We start from the raw sequence: 25017 nt of genomic DNA on the forward strand, positions 1-25017 counted from the left end.
ACTACAGAAGGGGCGGGGTTACTCCAGAAGTGGAGTAATTTGCCCCCTCTAAACTTTTAAAGGTATAGCTCACCCAAAAATGATAATTCTCTCATTATTTACTCACCCTCATGCCATCCCAGATGTGTATGACTTTCTTTCTTCTGCAGAACACAAATGAAGATTTTTAGAAGAATATCTCAGCTCTGTAGGTCCATACAATGCAAGTGAATGGTGACCAGATCTCCAAAAGGGGGCGGGGTAACTACAGAAGGGGCGGGGTTACTCCAAACGGGGGCGACATTTGCACCACGTCTAAACTTTTAAAGGTATAGTTCACCCTAAAATGAAAATTCTCTCATTTATTCACCCTCATGCCATCCCAGATGTGTAGGACTTTCTTCTTGTTCTCTGCAGAACACAAATGAAGATTTTTTAGAAGAATATCTCAACTCTGTAGGTCCATACAATGCAAGTGAATGGTGACCAGAACTCAGAAGGTCCAAAAAGCACATAAAGGCAGCATAAAAGTAATCCATATGACACCAGTGGTTTAATTCGTCATAATTTATGCTTATAGTAAAAAAGGACTTTGATCTGTTTCTCACCCATGCCTATCATATCACTTCTGAAGACATGGAATAAACCACTGGTGTCTTATGGGTTACTTTTATGCTGCCTTTATGTGCTTTTTGGACCTTCTGAGTTCTGGTCACCATCCACTTGCATTGTATGGACCAACAGAGCTGAAATATTCTTCTAAAAATCTTCTTTTGTGTTCTTCAGAAAAAGTCATACACACTTGGGATGACATGAGGGTGAGTAAATGAGAGAATTTTCATTTTTGGGTGAGCTATCCCTTTACATTTTGACTAAATGCTCTCAGTAAAATATACAAAGTGACCACTTGTCTGTATTTGCAGTCTGTAAAATCTATAAATAATAAGAAAACTAGATATACTTATTTAAATGTATGTGACTTATTTCAGATTAAGACATTAAAGCATTGACTCTCTGCACTTCGCTAAGGATGTCACTTGTTGTATGTTTATTGTTGTGAATGAATAATAATACAAAAGGTATGACTGCCTAAACACTAGCCAATTACAGTATAACGTTACTCTGAACAAGAGTAATTTATATTCATGCTTTTGTGATTCAAAAAAGCTAGCCTGCTGTATTTAATGCAGATTTGATCAAATTGAGTAACGAAACAAAAAAGGATGAAATTTCCTGTTTTTGAAGGGAAAAAAAATCTAATTATTGAACATACTGAAATATGAATGACAAACTGTATTATTGACCGTCCTCATTCTCTGAGGTCAAGGTGAAAATGTTTTATATGCTCAATTTGCATGGAGATTTTGTCGTTTTAATTTTGAGTTAGTGGCACCCTCTGTAGGTCACATAACAGCTCAATTCCTAATGTTTCTAATAATGAAAGAACATCAGAATGAAATGAATACATATCAAAAGAAACTTATGCACTATTAAACACACACACACACACACTGTATGTACACTTTAACTTTATTGAGACTGTAAATGGTTAGTACTTCCAAGAAATCAGGCAAGTTTTAGAAAGACATAAAAACAACTATGTACAAATTTGCATTGTGGGGCAAACATTTATGGATTTCACACCCCAATTCTGTCATATATACCATAACGCCAGTTTACTAAAAAAAGGACAGTAATAAAACAGAATATTAAAAAAGGAAAAACTCTAATGTAGACCACGAGCACAAAAAAAACGAGTTTTTAAACATCAAAATGATAAGTTGAAGAATCAAAATCTGTAACTAACTTGTAAGCAGTAATGCATTGTGTAAATGTCTTTAAGATTGTGGCATAAGCTCTCTAATTGACCGTGTAATAGAAAATAATCCATAATAATCTTTCAAATCGGTGTATTCTGAATCTTTGCAATTTCATGTGGTCATGATTTGGATTTTAAAAACTGGTCTTATAATCAAACAGTATATGTTATTGCAACACATATTTACCCCTGAGGACAATCCAATAAGCTTATATATTTATATTTATATATAGAAAAGCGGTCAATTTCATAGTACTTTGAAAAGTGTTGGTTATAAGTTGTTTTCAAACATCAAAGAAACAAACTACTATGCTGCAGTTACCAGCCTGTCTACTCAAAGCAAACAAAATAATCCAACCAAGTGAAGAAATAAAACATCATACATAAATGCATTTTCCACATCATATGCCAGCGGGATGGTTTTGCGCTTGGCGCTCGTCTGAGTTCAGATGGGTTTAGTGGTGCTGTTGTAGACCAGTTTCTCAGAGTCCTCATAGGTGTGAACATGACCACCGTTAACTGCGACAAGCTGATGTTTCTTTTGACGTTTTTTCTTGTCTCGCAGAAGGCAGCATGCAATGACAATCAGAAGGATCACTATGGCAACACCCAGTAGTATAGCAATGATGATGGGAGCTAGTGACAGACAGGGAGAGAGACATGCAAGTCATGTTGCATCAGCATATTTGGGTCAGTGTAACTATGTGGCCTGAAAACGGCACTAGCGCCACTAGCATCAATAATGGCGGTTTTCAAGCAGATTTCAGAAAACTCCCACTGTCTTCTATTGGTTGTACAAACAGATAGTCCCGCCCCAAACTCACACCATTGGTCGACAAATGTTGATGTGTCGAGGAATGTTTTGATACCATCAGAGTTTTTATTTTAATTAGGGCTGTTGATTTAATGCATTACTAAAGTGTGATTAATTATATATAATATACAGTTGTGCTCAAGTTTGCATACCCTTGGAGAATTGGTAATATATGTACCATTTTTAAAGAAAACATGAGTGAGCAGGCAAAACACATTTCTTTTATTTCTTATGGGATTCATATTCAACTGTAGGTTATAACAGAAGGGCACAATCATAAAACACAACATGGCAACAATGAAAAAAATGAAATGACCCCTGTTCAAAAGTCTGCATACCCTTAGTTCTTAATACTGTGTATTGCCCCCTTTAGCATCAATGACAGCGTGCAGTCTTTTGTAATAGTTGTCTATGAGGCCCCAAATTCTTGCAGGTGGTATAGCTGCCCATTCGTCTTGGCAAAATGCCTCCAGGTCATGCAAAGTCTTTGGTCGTCTTGCATGAACCGCACGTTTGAGATCTCCCCAGACTGGCTCGATGATATTAAGGTCAGGAGACTGTGATGGCCACTCCAGAACCTTCACCTTTTTCTGCTGTAACCACTGGAGGGTCAACTTGGCCTTGTACTTAGGGTCAATGTCATGCTGGAAAGTCCAAGAGCGTCCCATGCGCAGCTTTCGTGCAGAAGAATGCAAATTGTCTGCCAGTATTTTCTGATAACATGCTGCATTCATCTTGCCATCAATTTTCACAAGATTCCCCGTGCCTTTAGAGCTCACACCCCTCCAAAACATCAGTGAGCCACCACCATGCTTCACAGTGGGATGGTATTCTTTTCACTATAGACCTTGTTGACCCCTCTCCAAACATAGCGCTTATGTTTGTGACCATAAAGCTCTATTTTGGTCTCGTCACTCCAAATTACAGTGTGCCAGAAGCTGTGAGGCGTGTCAAGGTGTTGTCGGGCATATTGTAACTGGGCTTTTTTGTGGCATTGGTGCAGTAAAGGCTTCTTTCTGGCAACTCGACCATGCAGCTCATTTTTGTTCAAGTATTGTCGTATTGTGCTCCTTGAAACAACCACATCATCTTTTTCCAGAGCAGCCTGTATTTCTCCTGAGGTTACCTGTGGGTTTTTCTTTGTATCTTGAACAATTCTTCTGGCAGCTGTGTCTGAAATCTTTCTTGGTCTACCTGACCTTGGCTTGGTATCAAGAGATCCCTGAATTTTCCGCTTCTTAAGTGACTGAAAAGTTCTGACTGGCATTTTCAAGGCTTTGGATATCTTTTTATATCCTTTTCCATCTTTATAAAGTTCCATTACCTTGTTACGCAGGTCTTTTGACAGTTCTTTTCTGCTCCCCATGGCTCAGTATCTAGCCTGCTCAGTGCATCCACGTGAGAGCTAACAAACTCATTGACTATTTATACACAGACACTAATTGCAATTTAAAAAGCCACAGGTGTGGGAAATTAACCTTTAATTGCCATTTAAACCTGTGTGTGTCACCTTGTGTGTCTGTAACAAGGCCAAACATTCAAGGGTGTGTAAACTTTTGATCAGGGTGATTTGGGTGATTTCTGTTATCATTATGATTTAAAAAGGAGCCAAACAACTATGTGATAATAAATGGCTTCATATGATCACTATCCTTAAATGAGAGACAGTTTTTTTTTGCATAATCAGTCATATTTTCAAAATCAATGTCAAAATTTCACAATTTCTGCCAGGTTAAGCAAACTTTTGAGCACAACTGTGTGTGTGTACATTATATATATATATATATATATATATTTATTTATTTATTTATTTTTTTTTTCTTTCAAGGATTATAGCAATTAATCATGTCCCCAGACCTCATAAGGGATATTCCTACCATCGAAGCAATTCAAGCTTGAGGTACCGCCTGTTTTCAGCAGGAGGCAGTAAGCGCAACTCCAGCTGTATAGACAACAAACAACATTTACGCAACTCCAAATGCTGGGGTCTCGGTTTTTCTAAGTTTCAAACTAAGTTTAACTTGACACAGCAAAGCCTGATGCAAGCGAACATCAGCACATTCTTAGAAAAGCCCTTATAATAAATCTCTCTCAAACAGATGAATTTAATTGCAAAATGGATTGCTGTGAACTGTCGGCCAATGATAGGCTCATGTTGAAAAATATGGAAATAAACAATGCATTGCCTTCTAAAGCCACTTGGGCTTTTTTTTATTATTTATCTGAATTATTATATTTATGGTATACAGTTTATTTATAATTATTTGATTATGATTTATTAGAACTAATTAATCTTTATACATTTAATAATTTTTATTTAGGGACATTTCTCGTAAAATGTAGATTTATTAGATGAACTGGTCTGCAATTAATTCGATTACAAATTTTAATCGATTGACAGCCCTAATTATAATGTGAAAAAACTGCCGTACTTATAATTGACTCAGCATATTAATCAGGGACTAAAGGTTTTTCAACATCGAAAAAATGTCACACATTAGCTTGAAAGGGATAGTTCACCCAAAAATGAAAATGCTCTCATTATTTACTCCCCCTCATGATATCTCAGGTGTGTATGACGTTCATTCTTCAGCAGAACACATTTGAAGAAAAATAGTAAAATATCTCAGCTCAGAAGGTCCTTAAAATGCAAGTGAATGGAGATTTCTCTTATGTAGCCCCAAAGATCACAGACAGTCATCATAAATGTCATCCATACGACTCCAGCGGTTAAATTAATGTCTTCTAAAGCGATACGATTGCTTTTAGTGCAAAAAAAGAGCAATATTTAAGTACTTTTTACCTCTAAATCATGCTTCTGGAAAGCTTCACGTGAGGGTGGAGTCCAAGACATCCAGGATAAACACACAAACGCACCATTGTGAGTAAAGAAACAGATAATAACAGATCTAAACCAAAACCAACGAAGCTTCTGTGCAGTGTTCCTCCTTCTCACTTGTAAACAGCGCTGCTCTTCCGGCTGTGTCGCACGTGCATCAGTTCTCACGTGTTTCACGTGCCAACGCGATTACATCACACGTGTATACTGATGCTGACCATGCTGGAAGCCTGATTTATATCCAAAGTGATCGTGTCGCTTTAGAAGACATTAATTTAACCACTGGAGTCGTATGGATGACGTTTATGCTGACTGTCTGTGATTTTTGGAGCTTCATAAGAGAAATCTCCATTCACTTGCATTTTAAGGACCTTCTGAGCTGAGATATTTTACTATTTTTCTTCAAATGTGTTCTGCTGAAGAAAGAAAGTCATACACACCTGAGACATCATGAGGGTGAGTAAATAATGAGAGAATTTTCATTTTTGTGTGAACTAACCTCAGTGGTAAAAGACGCTGGCTACCACCGCTGGAGTTTGCTAGTTCGCTAGTTCGAATCCAGGGTGTGCTGAGTGACTCCAGCCAGGTCTCCTAAGCAACCAAATTGGCCTGGTTGCTAGGGAGGGTAGAGTCACATGGGGTAACCTCCTCATGGTCGCTATAATATGGTTCGTTCTCGGTGGGGTGCGTGGTGAGTTGAGCGTGGATGCCGCGGTGGATGGCGTGAAGCGTGGCAACACGCTCAACAAGCCATGTAATAAGATGCGCTGGTTGACGATCTCAGACACAGAGGCAACTGGGATTCATCCTCCGCCACCCGGATTGAGGCGAAGCACTATGTGACCACGAGGACTTAAAAGCACATTGGGAATTGGGCATTCCAAATTGGTGAGAAAAGGGGAAATATCCCCAAAAAAATAAATAAATAAATACTGCAGCTTTAAACAGTATTATCTAAGAAAGACTTTCAGCAATAATCAATAGTATTGCAATTCAATGAAAGAAAGGCCGGATTTATGCCGGATCTTTAAGAAGTGACTTGTTGTGTTGTTGAGGAGAGTTACCTGTATCACTTTTGCTCTCTTGCTTTTCAAACTGTGCATTTCTGGCAAACACATCAGAATCTGGAATGAAAACAAACAAAAACAAAACAATGCTGTGAAAACTGACACACAGTCTCACGATTTTTTTAAATGACAATATAACGTTCATGACAACGTAACCACAGACTGATGATGCATTTTCCATTTTTCCTCCTTGAACGTGTTTTTAGGTGGCCACAGATTATAAAAATCTTGATTTTTGAAGCGTGTTTTGGTTTGGGGTGAATGTTGTTGGGACTTGAGAAAGCAATGGCAGTCTATCAATCAATCAAGCCATGACATTCAATATGCATTTTTATTCCCCACATCAACTGTTGTTGTGATTGTAGCAGAGTGTCAGCTCCTGTAATGTGCAGGTTTCTTTTTTTAGTTTACCATTTTTAATCAAAATAAATGATTAATTGCTGTAAACAACAGCTACGCTGGGTCTCGGAGTGTAACACAACTCTATAACAAGCTGTGAAAGGGTTAAAACTCAAATGTTATTTAAACATAATAACTTACAAATATTACCCAGAACAGCCAAAAAAGGATTATGCGTAATTTTCTGCATAGGTCTGATTTTATTGGCTTGCAAAAAATAAAATAAAACTGCACAGAATCTGAAATCACTGGACAAAATCAAATGCATTTAAATATCCTCAAAAATACGGTGCTTTTCTTTATATGTGAACAATTAACAAGCTACGGATTTTCTTTTCCGTTCATTTTCTATGTTGACTTTGGGAAGAAATCTGTGGAATTATGCACAATGCATTTAAACAAAGTACATTTTAGGAGGATTTAAAGGCAGAAATGTGACACTTATTATTAAAGCACTTAATTCTTGTTAAAACTCGTGTATTATTTGAGGTGCAAAATCGTTGTTTTTACCATCGTTTTAGGGTTTACAGTGAAGTAATGGTAAAGAAGTAAAATGGTGTGCAACTTTCCACAGATGCGGTAAATGATTTTATCACAGTGAAATCATGATAACACAAATATTGTTTATGTCTTGTGGATAAACTTGATTGTTGGACAAACTGTGTGCCAAGCAGACAAGGAAGCTAGAAAGTAACTAGTGAGACTTAACTATTAATGTAAATTAATTTATTAAATAAAACTCACCCGTCACTGAACTGCATAACGTCATGCACTGGTCCTCATTTTCAAAGCGGTTGTTATTTCCTTCACAGCCGCCAAAGGTAAAGCGATTACAGCGCCGTTCATACGGATTGTAGTACCAGTTAGTCATACTTGCCCGACAGGGACCCGTTTGTGGCGGCTCAACACAACGAGCTGCAAATGGGTAAAAGTGCATAATTGCGGAAATATTTCAAAAGTCATTTTTCATACAGTGCTGTGGGAAAGTATTTGCCCCCTTCCTGATTTCTTCTATTTTTGTGTATTTTTCATACCAAATCATTTTAGATCTTCAAATGAGATATAACATAAAACAAACCTGAGTAAACACAAAATACAGTTTTCAAATATATATATTTTCTATTGAAGCAATGAAGTAATCCAACCATGTGAAAAACTAACTGCCCCCTTAAACTTAATAGCTGATTGTGCCAACCAAACGCTTCTGATAACTGGAGATCAGTCTTTCACAACACTGTGGGGGAATTTTGTCCCACTCTTTAGTTCAGCCATATTGGAGGGTTTTCGAGCATGGACTGCCCGTTTAAGGTCCTGCCACAGCATCTCAATCGGGTTCAAGTCAGGACTTTGACTAGACCACTCCAAAACTTTCATTTTGCTTCTTTTGAGCCATTCAGAGGTGGACTTACTCCTATGCTTTAGATCACTGTCTTGCTGTATAATCCAGTTGCGCTTGAGCTTCAACTCACTGACTGATGACCGGACGTTCTCCTCCAAAAAAGTGGATTTTCTGTTAGAGAGCAGAATTCACGTTTCCCTCAATTATTGCAAGTTGCCCTGAAGCAGCAAAGCATCCCCACAACCTTAATGTTCTTCTGGGTTACAGTGGTTTCCGCCTCGCCACTCTTCCATGGATGGCCGGTGTCTTTCTGATAGTGGAGTCATGAACAGTGACCTTTATTTCTGCGAGGGAGGCCTGCAGTTCCTTGGATGCTGTCCTTGGCTTTTTTATGACTTCCTGGATGAGTCGTCACTGTGCTCTTGGAGGACTTTTGGAAGGTCGACCACTTCTGGGAAGGTTCACTACTGTGCCAAGGTTTCTCTCTCTCTGTGGTTCTTTGGAGTCCCAGAGCCTTTGAAATAGCTTTGTAACCCTTCCCAGACTGATGTATTTCAATCACCTTTTTTCCTCATCATTTCTGGAATTCTTTCAACCTTGGCATAGTGTGCTACTGGATGAGAGCTAAAAAGATCTATTTAGGTGTTGATTTGATTGAACAGGGCTGGCAGTAATCAGGTCTGGGTGTGTCTAGTCCAGCTGAACTCCAATATGAATGCAGTTTCATAGATTTGGGCATTAAGTAGCTAAGGGGGCAAATACTTTTTCACACAGACCCAGTTGGTATTGGATAACCTTTTTGCTTCAATAAATAACATTAAAAACTGTATTCTGTGTTTACTCATATTACCTTTGTTTTATGTTCGATTTTGTTTGAATTTTTGAAACAATTTAGTATGAAATACACACAAAAACAGAAGAAATCAGGATGGGGGCAAATACTTTATCACATCACTGTATATCGTAACAGAGCAAAATATAAAATCACCTTTATCTGCATCCACTGGAAGATCTATTAATCGCCTAAACTTCTGGTTCCCTGAACAGAAACGGAGGAAAATCAGAAATTCAGCAATTTAGAGTCACACCTCAAACTGCTTTTGACTTGAGCATCATTTCATTATCCAGTAAAATAATATTTCAGCAATACAACAGGTCATGCTACATTTATTGTGAAGTATATTCACAAAAACAGCTTTTATTAAATACTTTAATAATACAGTCACTATACATAACAATAAGATTAACATAAGACACATTTTTATTAAAAGTGCAATGATTATTTTGCAAATAAACTTGTAATCAGAAAGAATAAAATGGGTTTAAAATGATGTCCATGCATATTAGTTAGTCTAGTCATATCAGTCTGAAACCTATCAACTCATAAAAGTGAAACAGTGAAGTACAGAAAGAAACCAGTGCATGTTCTCACAATTCGAGCACTCCGCCTCGTCCGAACTGTCACTGCACTGCGCTTCTCCATCACATTCAAGCTCTTTATGAATACAGCAGTTATTAGAGCACTGGAAATGTTCTGGACCACACGGCACATCACACCGTTCACCTGCATTTGTGCAAACATGGAGAAAAACAGCAAAGACGTCATGCATAAAATTTTATGCCTAAACGTTTTCAATTCAAATGTATACTTAGTGAATAAATATTTCTATTCAATAATTATTGCGGTCCATACTCTATATCTTACCCTGATTATGGATCGGACTTAATCTTCCAGATGGATGTGGGGAATTAACTGCAATTGTAAGAAAATATTACTAATCAAACATCAAATATCAGCAATGATGCCTTCTAATTTATGACCACTTTTTTGAGCTAGCATCATTGGTGGTATGCCGCTGTTTTATGTCTTTATTGTGTTCCTGGCAACTGTAATTTTGAAAGGAATATTTCACAGTTCAGTAGTGAGCAAATGCCTGGAATTCATGTGTATCAGCCTTCATGGAAAACATTTTTAACCATGATTTGTCCTATACTGTAAGATGCATAGTTGGCAGCTCCAATGTTAACCTTAAATAAAATATACTGTATTAAAGGGACAGTTCACTCCAAAATAAAAAAAATCCTCTTCTTTCTTCTGCAGAACACAAATGAAGATTTTTAGAAGAATATCTTAGCTCTGTAGGTCCATACAATGCAAGTGAATGATCGCCAGAACTTTCAAGCTCCAAAAAGCACATAAAGGCAGCATAAAAGTAACCCATAAGACTCCAGTGGTTTAATCCATGTCTTCAGAAGTGATATGATAGGTGTGGGTGTGAAACAGATCAATATTTAAGTTGTTTTTTATTATAAATCTCCACCTTCCCTTTCACTCAATTCTTCTTTTGTTTTTTACAGATTTGCATTCTTCGGTCATATACTGGTTCACCTACTGGTGAAAGGTGAAGATTTATAGTGAAAAAAAGGACATAAATATTGATCTGTTTCTCACCACTGTTTCAAGTCTTAAGGATTACTTTTATGCTGCCTTTATGTGCTTTTTGGAGCTTCAAAGTTCTAGTCACCATTCACTTGCATTGTATGGATCAACAGAGTTGAAATATTCTTCTAAAAATCTTCATTTGTGTTCTGCAGAAGAAAGAAAGTCATGCACATCTGGGATGGCATGAGGGTGAGTAAATGATGAGAGAATTATCATTTTTGGGTGAGCTATACCTTTAAAAGTTTAGAGGGGGCAAATTACTCCACTTATGGAGTAACCCCGCCCCTTCTGTAGTTACCCCACCCCCTTTTGGAGATCTCCCAGGGCTTTGGGTGAACTGTTCCTTTAACCCTATTTTAGCAGGTGTGATTCTGTGAGCAGAAATCAGCTCTCACAAATGTCATTTTACAAATATTAAATTTTTTAATATTTATAAAATGGATTACATTTTACTTTAATTTTGAAATAATAATTGCAATTATTATTATTGAAGGAACCGTATTTAATACGGCTGATTAAGTCACCATCCAGCCAATCAGAGGTCAGTTTCATGAGCCAAAACAGCCGGCCCATCAGACCTAATGAATGCACCTCTGTTTATTTTTAGAAAGTTCATGTCATAAATGCTCATTTATCGTTCTTTACTCATCAGCATTATGTGAAATGCTTTGAAGAAAAACAAAACAATGAACAATCCTTCTTTCAAACACACAATGCAAGTGGAGTTTGTCAGCGCTCGAGTCTTCATGAAGTTATGTTTGTGAAGAAACAGTTTGATCAGTCCTTTTTTGTGACACCGTCGCCACTGAAATGGAATTGCAAAAATAAAACGATGCTTTCCAATCACGCCCCTCATCTGCTGTTGTTCAAGCAGTCAGATAGCCCCGCCTCCAACTCATGCCATTGGTTGAGTCATACTGTTGGGGCGGGTCTAAGCAGCAAGTGCTCCACAACAAGATGCCATTTCTTTTTGCAGCAAATTCTGCAAAATTGTGCAGTTAATTTGCTATATTTGAAACAGTATAATCACATTAAATGGGTGCTTTTAGCTTATTCTTTTATATGCATATATGTTATATGATAACATGCTCATGGACCTGTGATTGTCTTACACTGTTCTTGCATTTCATGAGTTTGCATCCCAGTGGTTTTATTAAAATGTTTAGTTTGCATGTTCAAAATTAAAGAAAGCTCTCCATGTTTCATTAAACTCCATCAATGGCTGATTTATTCAACTCTGTTTATAATACTTGTATGTTAATATATAATAAATTAATATTGCACAGTAAGTGTTAGGTCTATCAGAGTCATACCTGCTACACCCCTGATTGTAAGTGAAGTGGTATTTAAAGATATTTGATATATTGCATTATTATATGCTGGATTTAATCCAATAGTTACCTGAAACTTTGTCGCAAGCGTTTTGGCACTCTTTGAGCGCCAGATAGTTGTTGCGGTTTGGTTTGCAGCCTCCGTATTTGAACTCCTCGCATTTCTCAGTGACGGCGTTGTAATGCCAGCGCGGGAAAGACCCTCGACACGGACCCTCTTTCTTTGGCACCAGACAATGATCTGATAGGAGACCAAAAAAAGTCTCGTTTGTGGCTAAAGTAATAGTTTACAAAACAACAGTGAAGATGATGCATTTTGTATTTGTAAAGAGTTTCTGTAAGGTGAACATTAAGAACACACCACAATAACATTACAAAAAATCAATTGTTGTTGGTGGAAAGTAATGGAGGAACAACTGTACTTAATATACTGACAAGACAGGTTCAAGTCGTGATTTAGGAGTTAATATGATTTAGAGGAAACTAGAAGAGATGTATAAATGAATGCAACAGTTCAGATATAAAGAAATAAGCATGAATAAAGTGCAGAGAAGCATTCTGAAGATGATCACTGATCTGATTTTCGTTTTGGTACTAGTGACAATTGTGCATGCCTCATTTTTCATTTTCATGACGTTTTCCATCTTTGTCATTACTGTGTGTTTTCTTTAAGACTTAAACAGTTCTTTTACTCAAATTGACTCAAGTTATGTGTCGCCCAGCAAACAGCATGTTCAGACATGTTTTGCACATTCTTCTCAATACTGTTCAGCTGATCAACACAACCGTGTGTGAACACATGAAATACATGGAGTATGAATCATTATTCTAACACAGAACTGAAACTACCACTTGTATTGCTCGACACAAAGTGAAAACATCACAGGATAATTCTGAATATAACTTAAGCTATCAAAAACATTAATAACATCCAGTTGATTTCCACAGAAATGTATTTATGTCAACCAGTTTGGAAAAACAACCAAAAGAAATGAGCTTTGAACACGTTTCCCTGCCATTCATGCATTGCCTGCACTTTTAAAACAAAATGCACAAGCCTATAATGATTTATTTATTTTTTGATTTTCTCCCCAATTTGGAATGCCCAATTCCCAATGCGCTCTAAGTCCTCGTGGTGGCGTAGTGACTCGCCTCAATCTGGGTGGCAGAGGACGAATCTCAGTTGCCTCCGCGTCTGAGACCGTCAATCCGCGCATCTTATCACGTGGCTTATTGAGCGCGTTACCACGGAGACATAGCGCGTGTGGAGGCTTCATGCTAGTCCCCGTGGCATCCACGCACCACATGCCCCACCGAGAGCGAAAACCACATTATAGCGACCACGAGGAGGTTACCCCATGTGACTCTACCCTCCCTAGCAACCGGGCCAATTTGGTTGCTTAGGAGACCTGGCTGGAGTCACTCAGCACACAAGTTCTGGATTCGAACTAGCGACTCCAGGCGTGGTAGTCAGTGTCAATACTCGCTGAGCTACCCAGGCCCCCCCAATAATGATTTATTAATTATACTTTTAATGCCATGTCAGCATCAAAGGCTATTCTCATAGCAAGTTTAAAGTAGTTTAAGAAAACAAAACAAACAATAAACACCCTTTAAAAGAACTTTCCGAATAAAAACAATTCTGTAACATATGCTTAGTTGTCAATGACATCACAGAAATCAATATAAATAATTCAAACATAAACAAAGACATTTTAGCTCCGTGTTTGTCCTCAAGGCATTGGTTCAGCTTTGATAAACAGAATGAATAGAATTCATTTCTTTGAGTTCAAATTAATTCTGACTTGTATATTTTTAATGACGGCTCACGTCAAAGTCTCACGAGAAGATCTAAACCTCAGACCTGATTTCACAAACTTTCAATGATAGGAATGTGCTCATTCTCTGTGAAACTCAAACCGCAAAACCAGCTGCACCAGTTTCACAAACACTCGTGAAAATGGCAACTTGCAGTGCAAGTGAATTCCTGTTTCTCCCGAAACTATGAAACATAATGCAAAGGAAACAGGCACAGACTACAGAATCACCTTAAAGAGAAAAAATGAAATGGTTGGAAAAAAGCTAAGAGTATTCATTACAGATCCTTTTAATGCATAGGAAGGAAACTATTCTGGGTAAATGAACAGTAAATGAACCTGTTAAAGTCCACAAATCTTAGTAAATGTTTAATCCATGTTTTCCAACAAGGAATTTTCTGGATTGTTGGAGCAAGACTCTCTGCAGGCCCTTAATACATAAAGATATGAAGGTTTTGATAATGTATGCACATTTAATTATAATAAATCAGATTTGTTTCTTGTGCCAAAGGCCAATTATTTGAAAAAAAGTTGTTGCTTTTAATATCATTGTAACATGTGTTTCTTCAACTTTCATGTCACAGGAGTTGATCTGAAGTAACATTAGACCTGATGTTTTACCACCATGCCTTCATTTATTTTTGGTACTTTTTAAATGCCTTTTATGTACAGAATTGTTTTAACTTTTTTTTTTTTAAGCATGTCCCATAACCAGACCACTAAATGGCATAACATGAACACACACGGTTGGACATTGTTTATAGAAAAACTAAATAAACTAGAGCGTGTCTGAAAAATTATTTAACAAAACTAACAAATTCCACAGAGCTAAAAGTGCCCAAAGCTGAAGAAACACCCAAATATATAAACAAATGTCTGCTTTGCATGTGCTTAGATGGCTTTAAGAACATTAAACTACATGCATCATACAGCAGCAGCTATCCTCAATATCAGGATATATACAATATATATCAAAATAAGCAATAAACAGGCAGAATCAAGTCAAGTAATCACAGCAGACACCAGTACAACACCTGTTTACATACGAATATGAAGATTACTTGACTGTTTTTGATGTGGAAATGAAGAAAAGTGGTTTTGGTCAAGATGTGCCATTTCAAAGTTAACGTAAAATGTTGTAAACAACTCATGTTACTTTTGTAATGTGATTTATTTCTCAATGAAATGTAGAGCAGGACTAATATATATGTATATATATAAACAGAGAGAGAGAGAGAGAGAGAGAGAGAGAGAGAGAGAGAGAGAGAGAACAGATAGAGAGAGAAAGAAAGAGAGGGGGAGAGAGAGAGAGATAGAGGGAGAGAGAGAGATAGAGAGAGAGATAGAGAGAGATAGAGAGAGAAAGAGGGAGAGAGAGAGATAGAAGGAGAGAGAAAGAGAGAGAGAGAGAGGGAGATAGAGAGAGAGAGAGGGAGATAAAGAGAGAGAGAGAGAGAGAGAGAGAGAGAGAGAGAGATAGAGGGAGAGAGAGAGATAGAGGGAGAGATAAAGAGAGAGAAAGAGAGAGAAAGAGGGAGAGAGAGAGATAGAAGGAGAGAGAAAGAGAGAGAGGGAGATAGATAGAGAGAGAGAGAAAGAGAGGGGGAGAGAGAGAGAGAGAGAGAGAGAGAGAGAGAGAGAGATAGAGAGAGTGATAGAGAGAGAGAGTGATAGAGAGGGAGATAAAGAGAGGGAGGGGGGAGAGCGATAGAGAGAAAGAGAGAGGGAGAGAGAGATAGAGAAAGAGAGAGGGAGAGAGAGAGAGATAGAGAGAGGGAGAGAGAGAGATAGAGAGAGATAGAGCGAGAGAGAGGGAGGGAGAGAGAGAGAGGGAGGGAGAGAGAGAGAGGGAGGGAGAGAGAGAGAGATAGAGAAAGAGAGAGAGGGAGATAAAGAGAGAGAGAGAAAGAGAGGGGGAGAGAGAGAGAGAGGGAGAGAGAGAGAGAGGAGAGAGAGATAGAGAGAGTGATAGAGAGAGAGAGTGATAGAGAGGGAGATAAAGAGAGGGAGGGGGGAGAGCGATAGAGAGAAAGAGAGAGGGAGAGAGAGAGATAGAGAAAGAGAGAGGGAGAGAGAGAGAGATAGAGAGAGGGAGAGAGAGAGATAGAGAGAGATAGAGCGAGAGAGAGGGAGGGAGAGAGAGAGAGGGAGAGAGAGAGAGATAGAGAGAGAGAGAGAGGGAGGGAGAGAGAGAGATTCAGCATAATTCCAAACATATTGATTTGTTAAACCATGTTGTGTGTTCATTTACTCACGGAGTGACTGTTCTGGAGTCAGAACTAACACAGAAACTTCGGCTGATCCCGTCTTTCCTGTATCATCTGTGACAGTGAGTCTGAACTTATACATCCCAGGAGAGAGATTGGAGATCGTCACCGCATCCTCGAAACTAGTTTTCTGAGAAAAGAATTAACCATTTAGAAACTTTAAATTTTAATGTTGCACATGGTTCATCTATTTAGCTTTTAAGATGAACCAAAACATTAGCAGTCTTGTAGGAAGACTACAAAAGTCTTTAGAATAATTCCTTAAACCCTGATTAATCATTAACATCCATCTTGGGTGATCCGATCACAAGTTGTCAGCTGAGACTAATTTATTTTTAGACATGGTATTATTATGCGTTTCAAATGAGTCTACTGTGATCAGATTTCAATGGGACAGTCTCTGATTTCATGACAACATCGCTTACTACGTCAGTGTGTTATTGTTCTTTATCATCATGCAATAATTAAATAAATAAAAACACAAGTTTCCTCTTAAAACAATACTTAAATGTTAATCACAACATGGACTAGAGGTAGACCGATATATATTGGTTTTACTGATTGTGACTAGGAGGAGGGCGGGGCTGGGCCGTGAGCATGCATCCGGCTTGGCCTTATCCCTCTCTTCAGCTGATTAGCCCAATTGGGGGCCGGCCGTGCATACTCATGGCCCGGCCCCGCCCTCCTCCTTGTCACACTGATTAATTGGTGCCAACAGTTGCTTTTTGGAACAATGGGTTATCGGCAACAATCGGCAAATAAATAAAAACATTGTCAGCGCAATGTTGCTCTCAAAAATACTTGAATGTTAATCACAACTCAGACTAAAGGTAGACCGATATATCGGTTTTACAAATTAATTGGTGCCAATAGATGCTTTTTGGAGCTATCGGTTTTCAGCGACTATTAGAACTTGAATTTATTTTTGCCGATAACCGAATTAAGTATTCTAAATTTAAGAGAGGACATGCAAAGAAAAATTTGACTATATGGAAATGTGCTCTGTTAGTGCATAAACTATATTGTGTATCCACATTTATATCTTGTGAATAATAATAAACCTTATTCCTGGTGAACTAGGCTATATACTCTGTGTGTGTGTGTGTGTGTGTGTGTGTATATATATATAATGTCACTCAAGGACATTCACAGAGTTGTCACTAAGCCACTCTTGCATTGTCTTGGCTGTGTGTTTAGGGTCATTGTCCTGTTGGATGCTGAACGTTCGGCCCATTCTGAGGTCCTGAGCGCTCTGGACCAGGTTTTCATTAAGGATATCTTTGTATTTTGCTGTGTTCAACTTTCCTTCAACCCTGACCAGTCCCCCAGTCCCTGCTGCTGAAATATACCCCCACAGCATGATGTTACCACCACCATGCTTCACCGTTGGGATGGTATTGCACAGGTGATGAGCGCTGCCTAGTTTCCTCCAGAAATGATGCTTGGAACTGAGGCCAAACAGTTCAATCTGTGTTTCATCAGACCAGAGAATCTTTAGGTGCTTTTTTATGTGTCTTGCACTGAGGAGAATCTTCCATCTGGAGCTCAACCAGAGTGACCATCGGGTTCTTGGTCACCTCTCTTACCAAGGCCCTTCTCCCCCGATTGCTCAGTTTGGCCGGGTGGCCAGCTCTAGGAAGAGTCCTGGTTGTTCCACACTTCTTCCATTTAAGAATTATGGAGGCCACTGTGCTCTTGGGATCCTTCAGTGCAGCCAAATTTGTTTTGTAGCCTTCTCCAGATCTGTGCCTCGACACAATCCTGTCTCTGAGCTCTGCAGGCAGTTCCTTTGACGTCATGGCTTGGTTTTTGCTCTGATATGCATTTTCAGTTGTGAGACCTTATATAGACAGGTGTGTGCCCTTCCAAATCATGTCCAATCAATTGAATTTGGACTCCAGGTGGACTCCAATAAAAGTGTAGAAACATCTCAAAGATGATCCAGAGAAATGGGATGCACCTGAGCTCAAGTTCAAGTGTCTGAATACTTGTGTCAATGTAAAATGCAATACATTTGCAAAGTTATAAAAAATCTGCTTTGTCATTATGGGGTATGGAGTGCAGATTTATTTGAAAAAAATAATAATTTAAAGTATTTTAGCATAAGGCTGCAACATAAAATGTGAAAACAATGAAGGGGTCTGAATATTTTCTGAATGCACTGTGTGTGTGTGTGTGTGTATATATATATATATATTTTATACACACACACACACACACACACACACACACACACACACACATACACATATATATATATATATATATATATATATATATATATATATATATATATATATATATATATATATATATAAAATCTAAAAGTTTTATATATTTATAAAAGGTCCCCCTTGTGCCGCCAAAACAGTGCCAACCCGCGCCTCAGAATAGCATTCAGAGATGATATTCTTCTCACCACAATTGTACAGAGCGGTTATCTGAGTTACCGTAGACTCTGTCAGTTCAATCCAGTCTGGCCATTCTCTGTTGACCTCTCTCATCAACAAGGCGTTTCCATCCGCAGAACTGCCGTTCACTGGATGTTTTTTGTTTTTGGCACCATTCGGAGTAAATTCTAGAGACTGTTGTGTGTGAAACTCCCAGAAATACTCAAACCAGCCCATCTAGCAACAACAATTATGCCACGCTCAATCACTGAGATCACATTTTTTCCCCATTCTGATGGTTGATGTGAAAATTAACTGAAGCTCCTGACCCGTATCTGGATGATTTTATGCACTGCAGCCACACAATTGGCTGATTAGATAATCGCATGGAAAATTGTTGGTGCCAGATGGGCTGGTTTGAGTATTTCTGGGATTTTCACGCACAACAGTTTCTAGAATTTACTCAGAATGGTGCCAAAAACAAAAAACATCCAGTGAGCGGCAGTTCTGTGTATGGAAACACCTTGTTGATGAGAGAGGTCAACAGAGAATGGGCAGACTGGTTTGAACTGACAAAGTCTACGGTAACTCAGATAACCACTCTGTACAATTGTGATGAGAAGAATATCATCTCAGAATGCTGTTCTCAGATGCGGGTTGGCACTTATTTGGCGGCATGAGTGGGACCTACACAATATTAGGCAGGTGGTTTTAATGTTGTGGCTGATCGGTGTATAACATATATATATATATATATATATATATATATATAAATAATATACTGTATATAAAACCATATATGTGGTGAATATATAGGCTATACAAAGCTTAATTTGGTTAATAGCCTACTTAACTACAGAGCACTGTAACACAGCCAAGCCTCCATATTTTCAAAATAAGAGTCTCTAGTGTGTTTTGGGCTAGTTTAAAGTCCCACATTATGCACTGGTTATTATTTGGATTTTATTCATTTTGGACTCTTGTAGCCTCTATGTCTGTGCCCGTCATAGTAAGGACTAAGAAATGTCTTTAGCATTCTAGAAATCTATTTTAAATATTAATGTCCGAATAATCGGTTATTAGCCTTTTCCAACACCTTAATTATCGGTATCGGCAAAATGCACAAAAGCGGTCGAGCTCTAACACAGATGTGACATTTCAAGTGGAATATTCATTGTTTTGTTTTTTTTTTTCAAATCAACTTAATTTATTTGTTTGTTTTTTTGAGCTTCTATACAAGCTATTTTCATGGTGAAATCAGGTTAAATAGGTAAAACAACTCAAAAATAATTCTGGACTGACCTTATTGTTTTCTTTTAAAGCCGTACATAATTGGCATTAAAAAACCCTCCAAATATGGTTTAAGTGATCAGATCAGAAAACTTTTTGGACCCTGTTTACACCTGTTTTAAGTGCTGACTGCTTAAGACCACGAGTCTTTATTGCAGCGAAACATGTTCAAATTATTCAAAGTGATAAACTAAAATCTTTAAAAGGAGTTAATGTGCACCTTTTTCTTATCGTCTTGATCCAAAACAGAAGTCTTGGTCCCAAACCCTAATTCAAGTCAAATAAAAGCACATCCTCCAACAGAACACACTCACCGACATGACAGCTGACTGATCCCCAGACACCATCTCCCACTCATATTTTACTATCTTTTTATCGTCTGTGCTTTGGATGCCGTTAAGTGTGACATCGTCGTGAGGTTGAACGACTCTGTCTTGACCAGCCACTGCGACTGGAGGTTTGTCTTCCTCATCTGTAAATCAAAACATTATGCAATATAAAACAATAACCATTGGGATTGCACAAGACATGTTCGAGATAAAGCAAGCCACAGTGTATGAGAACACAATACAAGATGGATCTTGTATGCTGAAGATCAGTTGATAAGAGAACTAGGTGCCATTTCATTTATTTATTTAGTTATTTATCCCCTTTTCTCCCATTTTGGATTGAATGCCCAATTCCCACTACTTAGTAGGTCCTCGTGGTGGTGCGGTTACTCACCTCAATCCGGGTGGTGGCGGAGGACAAGTCTCAGTTGCCTCCGCTTCTGAGACCGTTAATCCACGCATCTTATCACGTGACTTGTTGTGCATGACACCGCGGAGACTCACAGCATGTGGAGACTCATGCTACTCTCCACGATCCACGCACAACTTACCACACGCCCCATTGAGAGCGAGAACCCCTAATCACGACCACGAGGAGGTTACTCCATGTGACTCTATCCTCCCTAGCAACCGAGCCAATTTGGTTGCTTAGGAGACCTGGCTGGACATTAACACATTTAAAATGCAGTCTCTCTTCTGTGAAATGGATTGTAAAAATTGATGACATCATCTTGCACTGAAGTACACAGACTTTCGTCCAATCGAATGGACCATTTTCACATTTCAAAACATAAACGCCAATATTATGTTTTCACGACTTTCCATAAAAAGAAAAATGAGAGTGGTGAATTACTAAATCAGATGAAAGAAAGATGCCAAATTTACTGTTAGTCCTTCAGCAGCTGTATTAGGAACCCCACCGCAGCTATGGTAACTAGGGCTGGGCGAAATATCAAATATTAATGATATAATCGAGATACTTTTGCTGACGATGTAAAACTCACCAATATCGTGAATATCGCGATGATTTTAATGTGCTTTCATTTGGCCACTAAGTTTCATAAAGAGTGCATCAGTAGACTAATTCCAGTTGGTCATATGTGATTATTAATCCACAAAAGTCTGTGATTTAAAGACCGATAAACATGGCACAGAACAAGGCACAGAATAACAGAATAGGAGGAGATTACAGTGTTTCAGGCAATGGGGAACATTGCCTTGGGGGCAGCTCAGCGAGTATTGACGCTGACTATCATCCCTGGAGTCGCGAGTTCGAATCCAGGGCGTGCTGAGTGACTCCAGCCAGGTCTCCTAAGCAACCAAATTGGTCCGGTTGCTAGGGAGGGTAGAGTCACATGGGGTAACCTCCTTGTGGTCATGATTAGTGGTTCTCGCTCTCAATGGGGCGTGTGGTAAGTTGTGCGTGGATCGTGGAGAGTAGCATGAGCTTCCACATGCTGTGAGTCTCCGCGGTGTCATGCACAACGGGTCACGTGATAAGATGCGCGGATTGACGGTCTCAGAAGCAGAGGCAACTGAGACTTGTCCTCCACCACCCGGATTGAGGTAACCGCACCACCACGAGGACCTACTTGTGGGAACTGCGCATTCCAAATTGGAAGAAAAGGGGATAAAAAAAAAAAAACAATAAAAAGAATACATTTATTGAAAAGACATTACTTTATATAAGCTACTGTATACTTTTGCTTGTTATGATTTCTAAGCTGATAATTCCCCCACATGGAAAAATAATTAATCGCTTTCACTTATTTTGCTTGAGGCAAGTCCCTTATTTTGAGCTTGTTTTCAAGATCAGGTCCCAGATCTGGAAACACTGTAACTGGTATATCACCCAGCCTTAGCAAACAGAGTACTGTCATTTAAAAAAAAGACACTACTAACCGTTCTTTAATTTCGTTCTAACCGGTTACCATTTGGAAAGGAGGCTGCAGAACGCTGGAACCAGAACGAAAAATACTGTTTCTGCTCAGAAAGAACCGAAAAGAAAAACATTTCGTTTTTAGACCCTGCTTATAACTGTATGTATGTATGTATATATATATATATATATATATATATATATATATATATATATATATATATATATATATATATCTGTATATTTTGCAATAAACCTCAATACTTATAACTGACAACTTCAAATCAAGTTTTATATTTCGATTATGTAATTCGCAATGCTTCATGGGATTGTAGTTCATTACCTCATTAAAGATGTTAAGTACACAGTCTTATACCTTTGTCTTTTTATCTGATTTTCAAATACTTTTTTGCTTCAAATCAAAGTTTGTAATGTCGTGATTCACCTCGGAGATGCTTGGTTTGGTTCATGTTGCACAACTCTTTTATGAAAAATGAAAAAAAAATTTATGGGAAAATACTTCTGATAGCAAGATGGCAGAAAAAGTGGTTGGGCACTCTAGTGCTCTATTGGCCAAAGTGGGACAAGCCCTTTAAAAAGCCCCACCCAAACTTACAATTTCAACAGGAAATGAGCCTCTTCAACACTGAAGAGAAAACTGCACTTGTCAAGACATTTCATGGAGTCATTAATGTGTCACCCTACTTTTTAAACTGATCTAGTACAAATTACACACTTCTAAAGATTTCAGCAGGTCTGGACATGCAAGAGTTTTTCCAGGACTATTTCCTCCACACAGGTCACATTGTTTCAAAACACACTCAACCAGAAACATTTATAAACACTATATACAGAAATCCTGAATATACTCATTATTGAACTTAACAAATAACCAGATATCTTTGATCTGTAGAAAATTAACAAATGTCTAGAAACATATTAGATTAGGATTCATTTTCTTACCTGAAACCTGTTGCTCAAGGTAATCTTTAAACACAGAGGTCATCATGTAGTTGTTAAAGCCCTTCTTCCTGACAAAGTGACACACTTTCTTCTGTTTGTAGAGACAGTTGAAGATGAAGCAGGAGCTGATGGTTTTGGGTTGTTCTCCGTCCTCCATCAGGGCCAGATTACAGTTCGGATCTTTACAGCAGGCCAGAACACAGTCTTCAGCCCGTGACACCTTCGGAGAACCCAGAAATGTGGCCCCTTCTTTCACAGATTCATCTGTGTTTAACACAAAATCTGCTTTTCCACGGCTGAATTTATCCAGACACCCTTTCCCATCTCCATTCTGACCTGCTGATGGACCCACGAGAAGAGGGACGATCAGAACCACTGTGGTCCAGAAGAACCAGAGCTGAACCTGTGTCATTCTCAACAGAACAAAACTTCCAGTACAATCCCTTTATATACAGGATTCAAAAGCAGCCTGAAAGAAGAAGAAAAACATGAAACACTCCAAATTCAGTGAAGAAATATTGATATTATAAAAACCCTAGAGAACAATGAATACATAAAGAATCCATGAGGAGGACAACAAATTCTCTCCAGTTAAATCCCTTTATATTATATATATCACTCAATAATATGTAAAAATGAAAACTTTAGGTGAATTATAATGACCATTAAAAAACAAACAAACAACAAAAACCTACAATAACACCCCTTTATATATATGCCTCAAGACCAATCTGTAAAAGCTAGAAAACATTACATTTTTTTACTTATATATATATATGTATATACACTTATTAATTATAATTTATGTATTATATACAGTATGTACAATAATTCCCACATGAATTTTGATTTTTTTTTTTTTTTTTTTTTACGTTTGGGGGTATTTTTTCTTTTCTAAACATAAAAATATAGTCATCCTGCAATTCACATAATTTTTATCAGTTTGTTACATGAAGTTCTCCATCTGAATAATTAGATGGAGAATATATAAATCAACATCAAAATCATATTTTATGCCACCAAAAAATAGTTTTAAGATTTTTTTAATGGAGTACTTTTTAATAAAATAGAATAATAATAATAATAATAATAAAAACGTAACATTTTAAGTTTCATTAATTTAATTTTGTTAAACATTACACAATTCAGTTTAATGGAATTTTGTTATGAAATTGAAATTCGTACATTTTAAAAATAGGCTGGAATGAATGTGTATAACTAGGTTTAGGATATTAAGAAATATATCAGATGTTATAAAGAAAAACTGAAAATGTCATTATGGTGCTCGAGACCATATGCATGTATAATAGCAAATGCATTAATTATGCATGAATTAATTAAGCATATGACTAAAGTCAACAGAAGTATAGTAGTTTTCCAAAGAACATAAACTCTTATTTAAAACGACTTCAGACCACTATATAAAGTACTGATGTTATATAGCTACAGCATGAAGAACAATAAAGAACATAAACGAGCAGGTTACAATGTTATATCGAAAATATCGAAACTTTAGTGTCTCAATAATGCTGAGTATGATTAAATCTCATAACACAGAAACATTAAAGTCCGTCGGACAAAAACGCAGCAGAGTTCTGTCTGTTCGACAGTAAAAACATTTAAACATTTTCACAGACACCTCTCACCTGTTAATCAGAAATCTAAGTGTTCCTCTCCTCCAAACGTCTATTATTCCTCATTTGAAGAAGTAAAATCGTCAGTTTAATCCAGAGTTTCGGGTGAAATGTGTCGCTCGCTGTTTGTTAAAGGATTCCGAGGAAATCTGCGGCGCTTCCGGAGCTTCAGGTGTGTCCCGATACCTGCTCGAACAGGAAGTGAAATCTAATACGTCAAACTCCAGACTCCGCCCCTTACATTAAAAGAACGGCACACTCACCTCCTTAATAAACAATATTATTATTCACATCTATCTGTCTGTCTATCTATCTGTCTGTCTGTCTGTCTGTCTGTCTGTCTATCTATCGATCTGTCTGTCTGTCTGTCTGTCTTTCTTTCTGTCTGTCTGTCTGTCTGTCTATCTATCTATCTATC

General features: G+C 37.9%; 1 protein-coding gene across 1 annotated transcript; it reads right to left on the reverse strand.

Annotated features, from left to right (window-relative positions):
* Nucleotides 1-1491: 1491 nt before the first annotated feature.
* Nucleotides 1492-24778, reverse strand: spint1a (serine peptidase inhibitor, Kunitz type 1 a). The gene is made up of 11 exons (XM_051645903.1): nt 24612-24778; nt 22966-23434; nt 20109-20266; nt 16103-16244; nt 12101-12271; nt 9962-10009; nt 9689-9820; nt 9245-9295; nt 7662-7832; nt 6516-6575; nt 1492-2434 (listed from the first exon to the last, which is right to left on the reverse strand). Exons 2-11 carry the CDS (start codon nt 23375-23377, stop codon nt 2244-2246), a joined length of 1536 nt encoding a protein of 511 aa, XP_051501863.1. The 5' UTR covers nt 23378-23434; nt 24612-24778; the 3' UTR covers nt 1492-2243.
* Between the last annotated feature and the right edge of the window lie 239 nt (nt 24779-25017).

This window comes from Myxocyprinus asiaticus, chromosome 20 (genome assembly GCF_019703515.2).
Source record: "Myxocyprinus asiaticus isolate MX2 ecotype Aquarium Trade chromosome 20, UBuf_Myxa_2, whole genome shotgun sequence".
Classification (NCBI taxonomy): Eukaryota; Metazoa; Chordata; class Actinopteri; order Cypriniformes; family Catostomidae; genus Myxocyprinus; species Myxocyprinus asiaticus.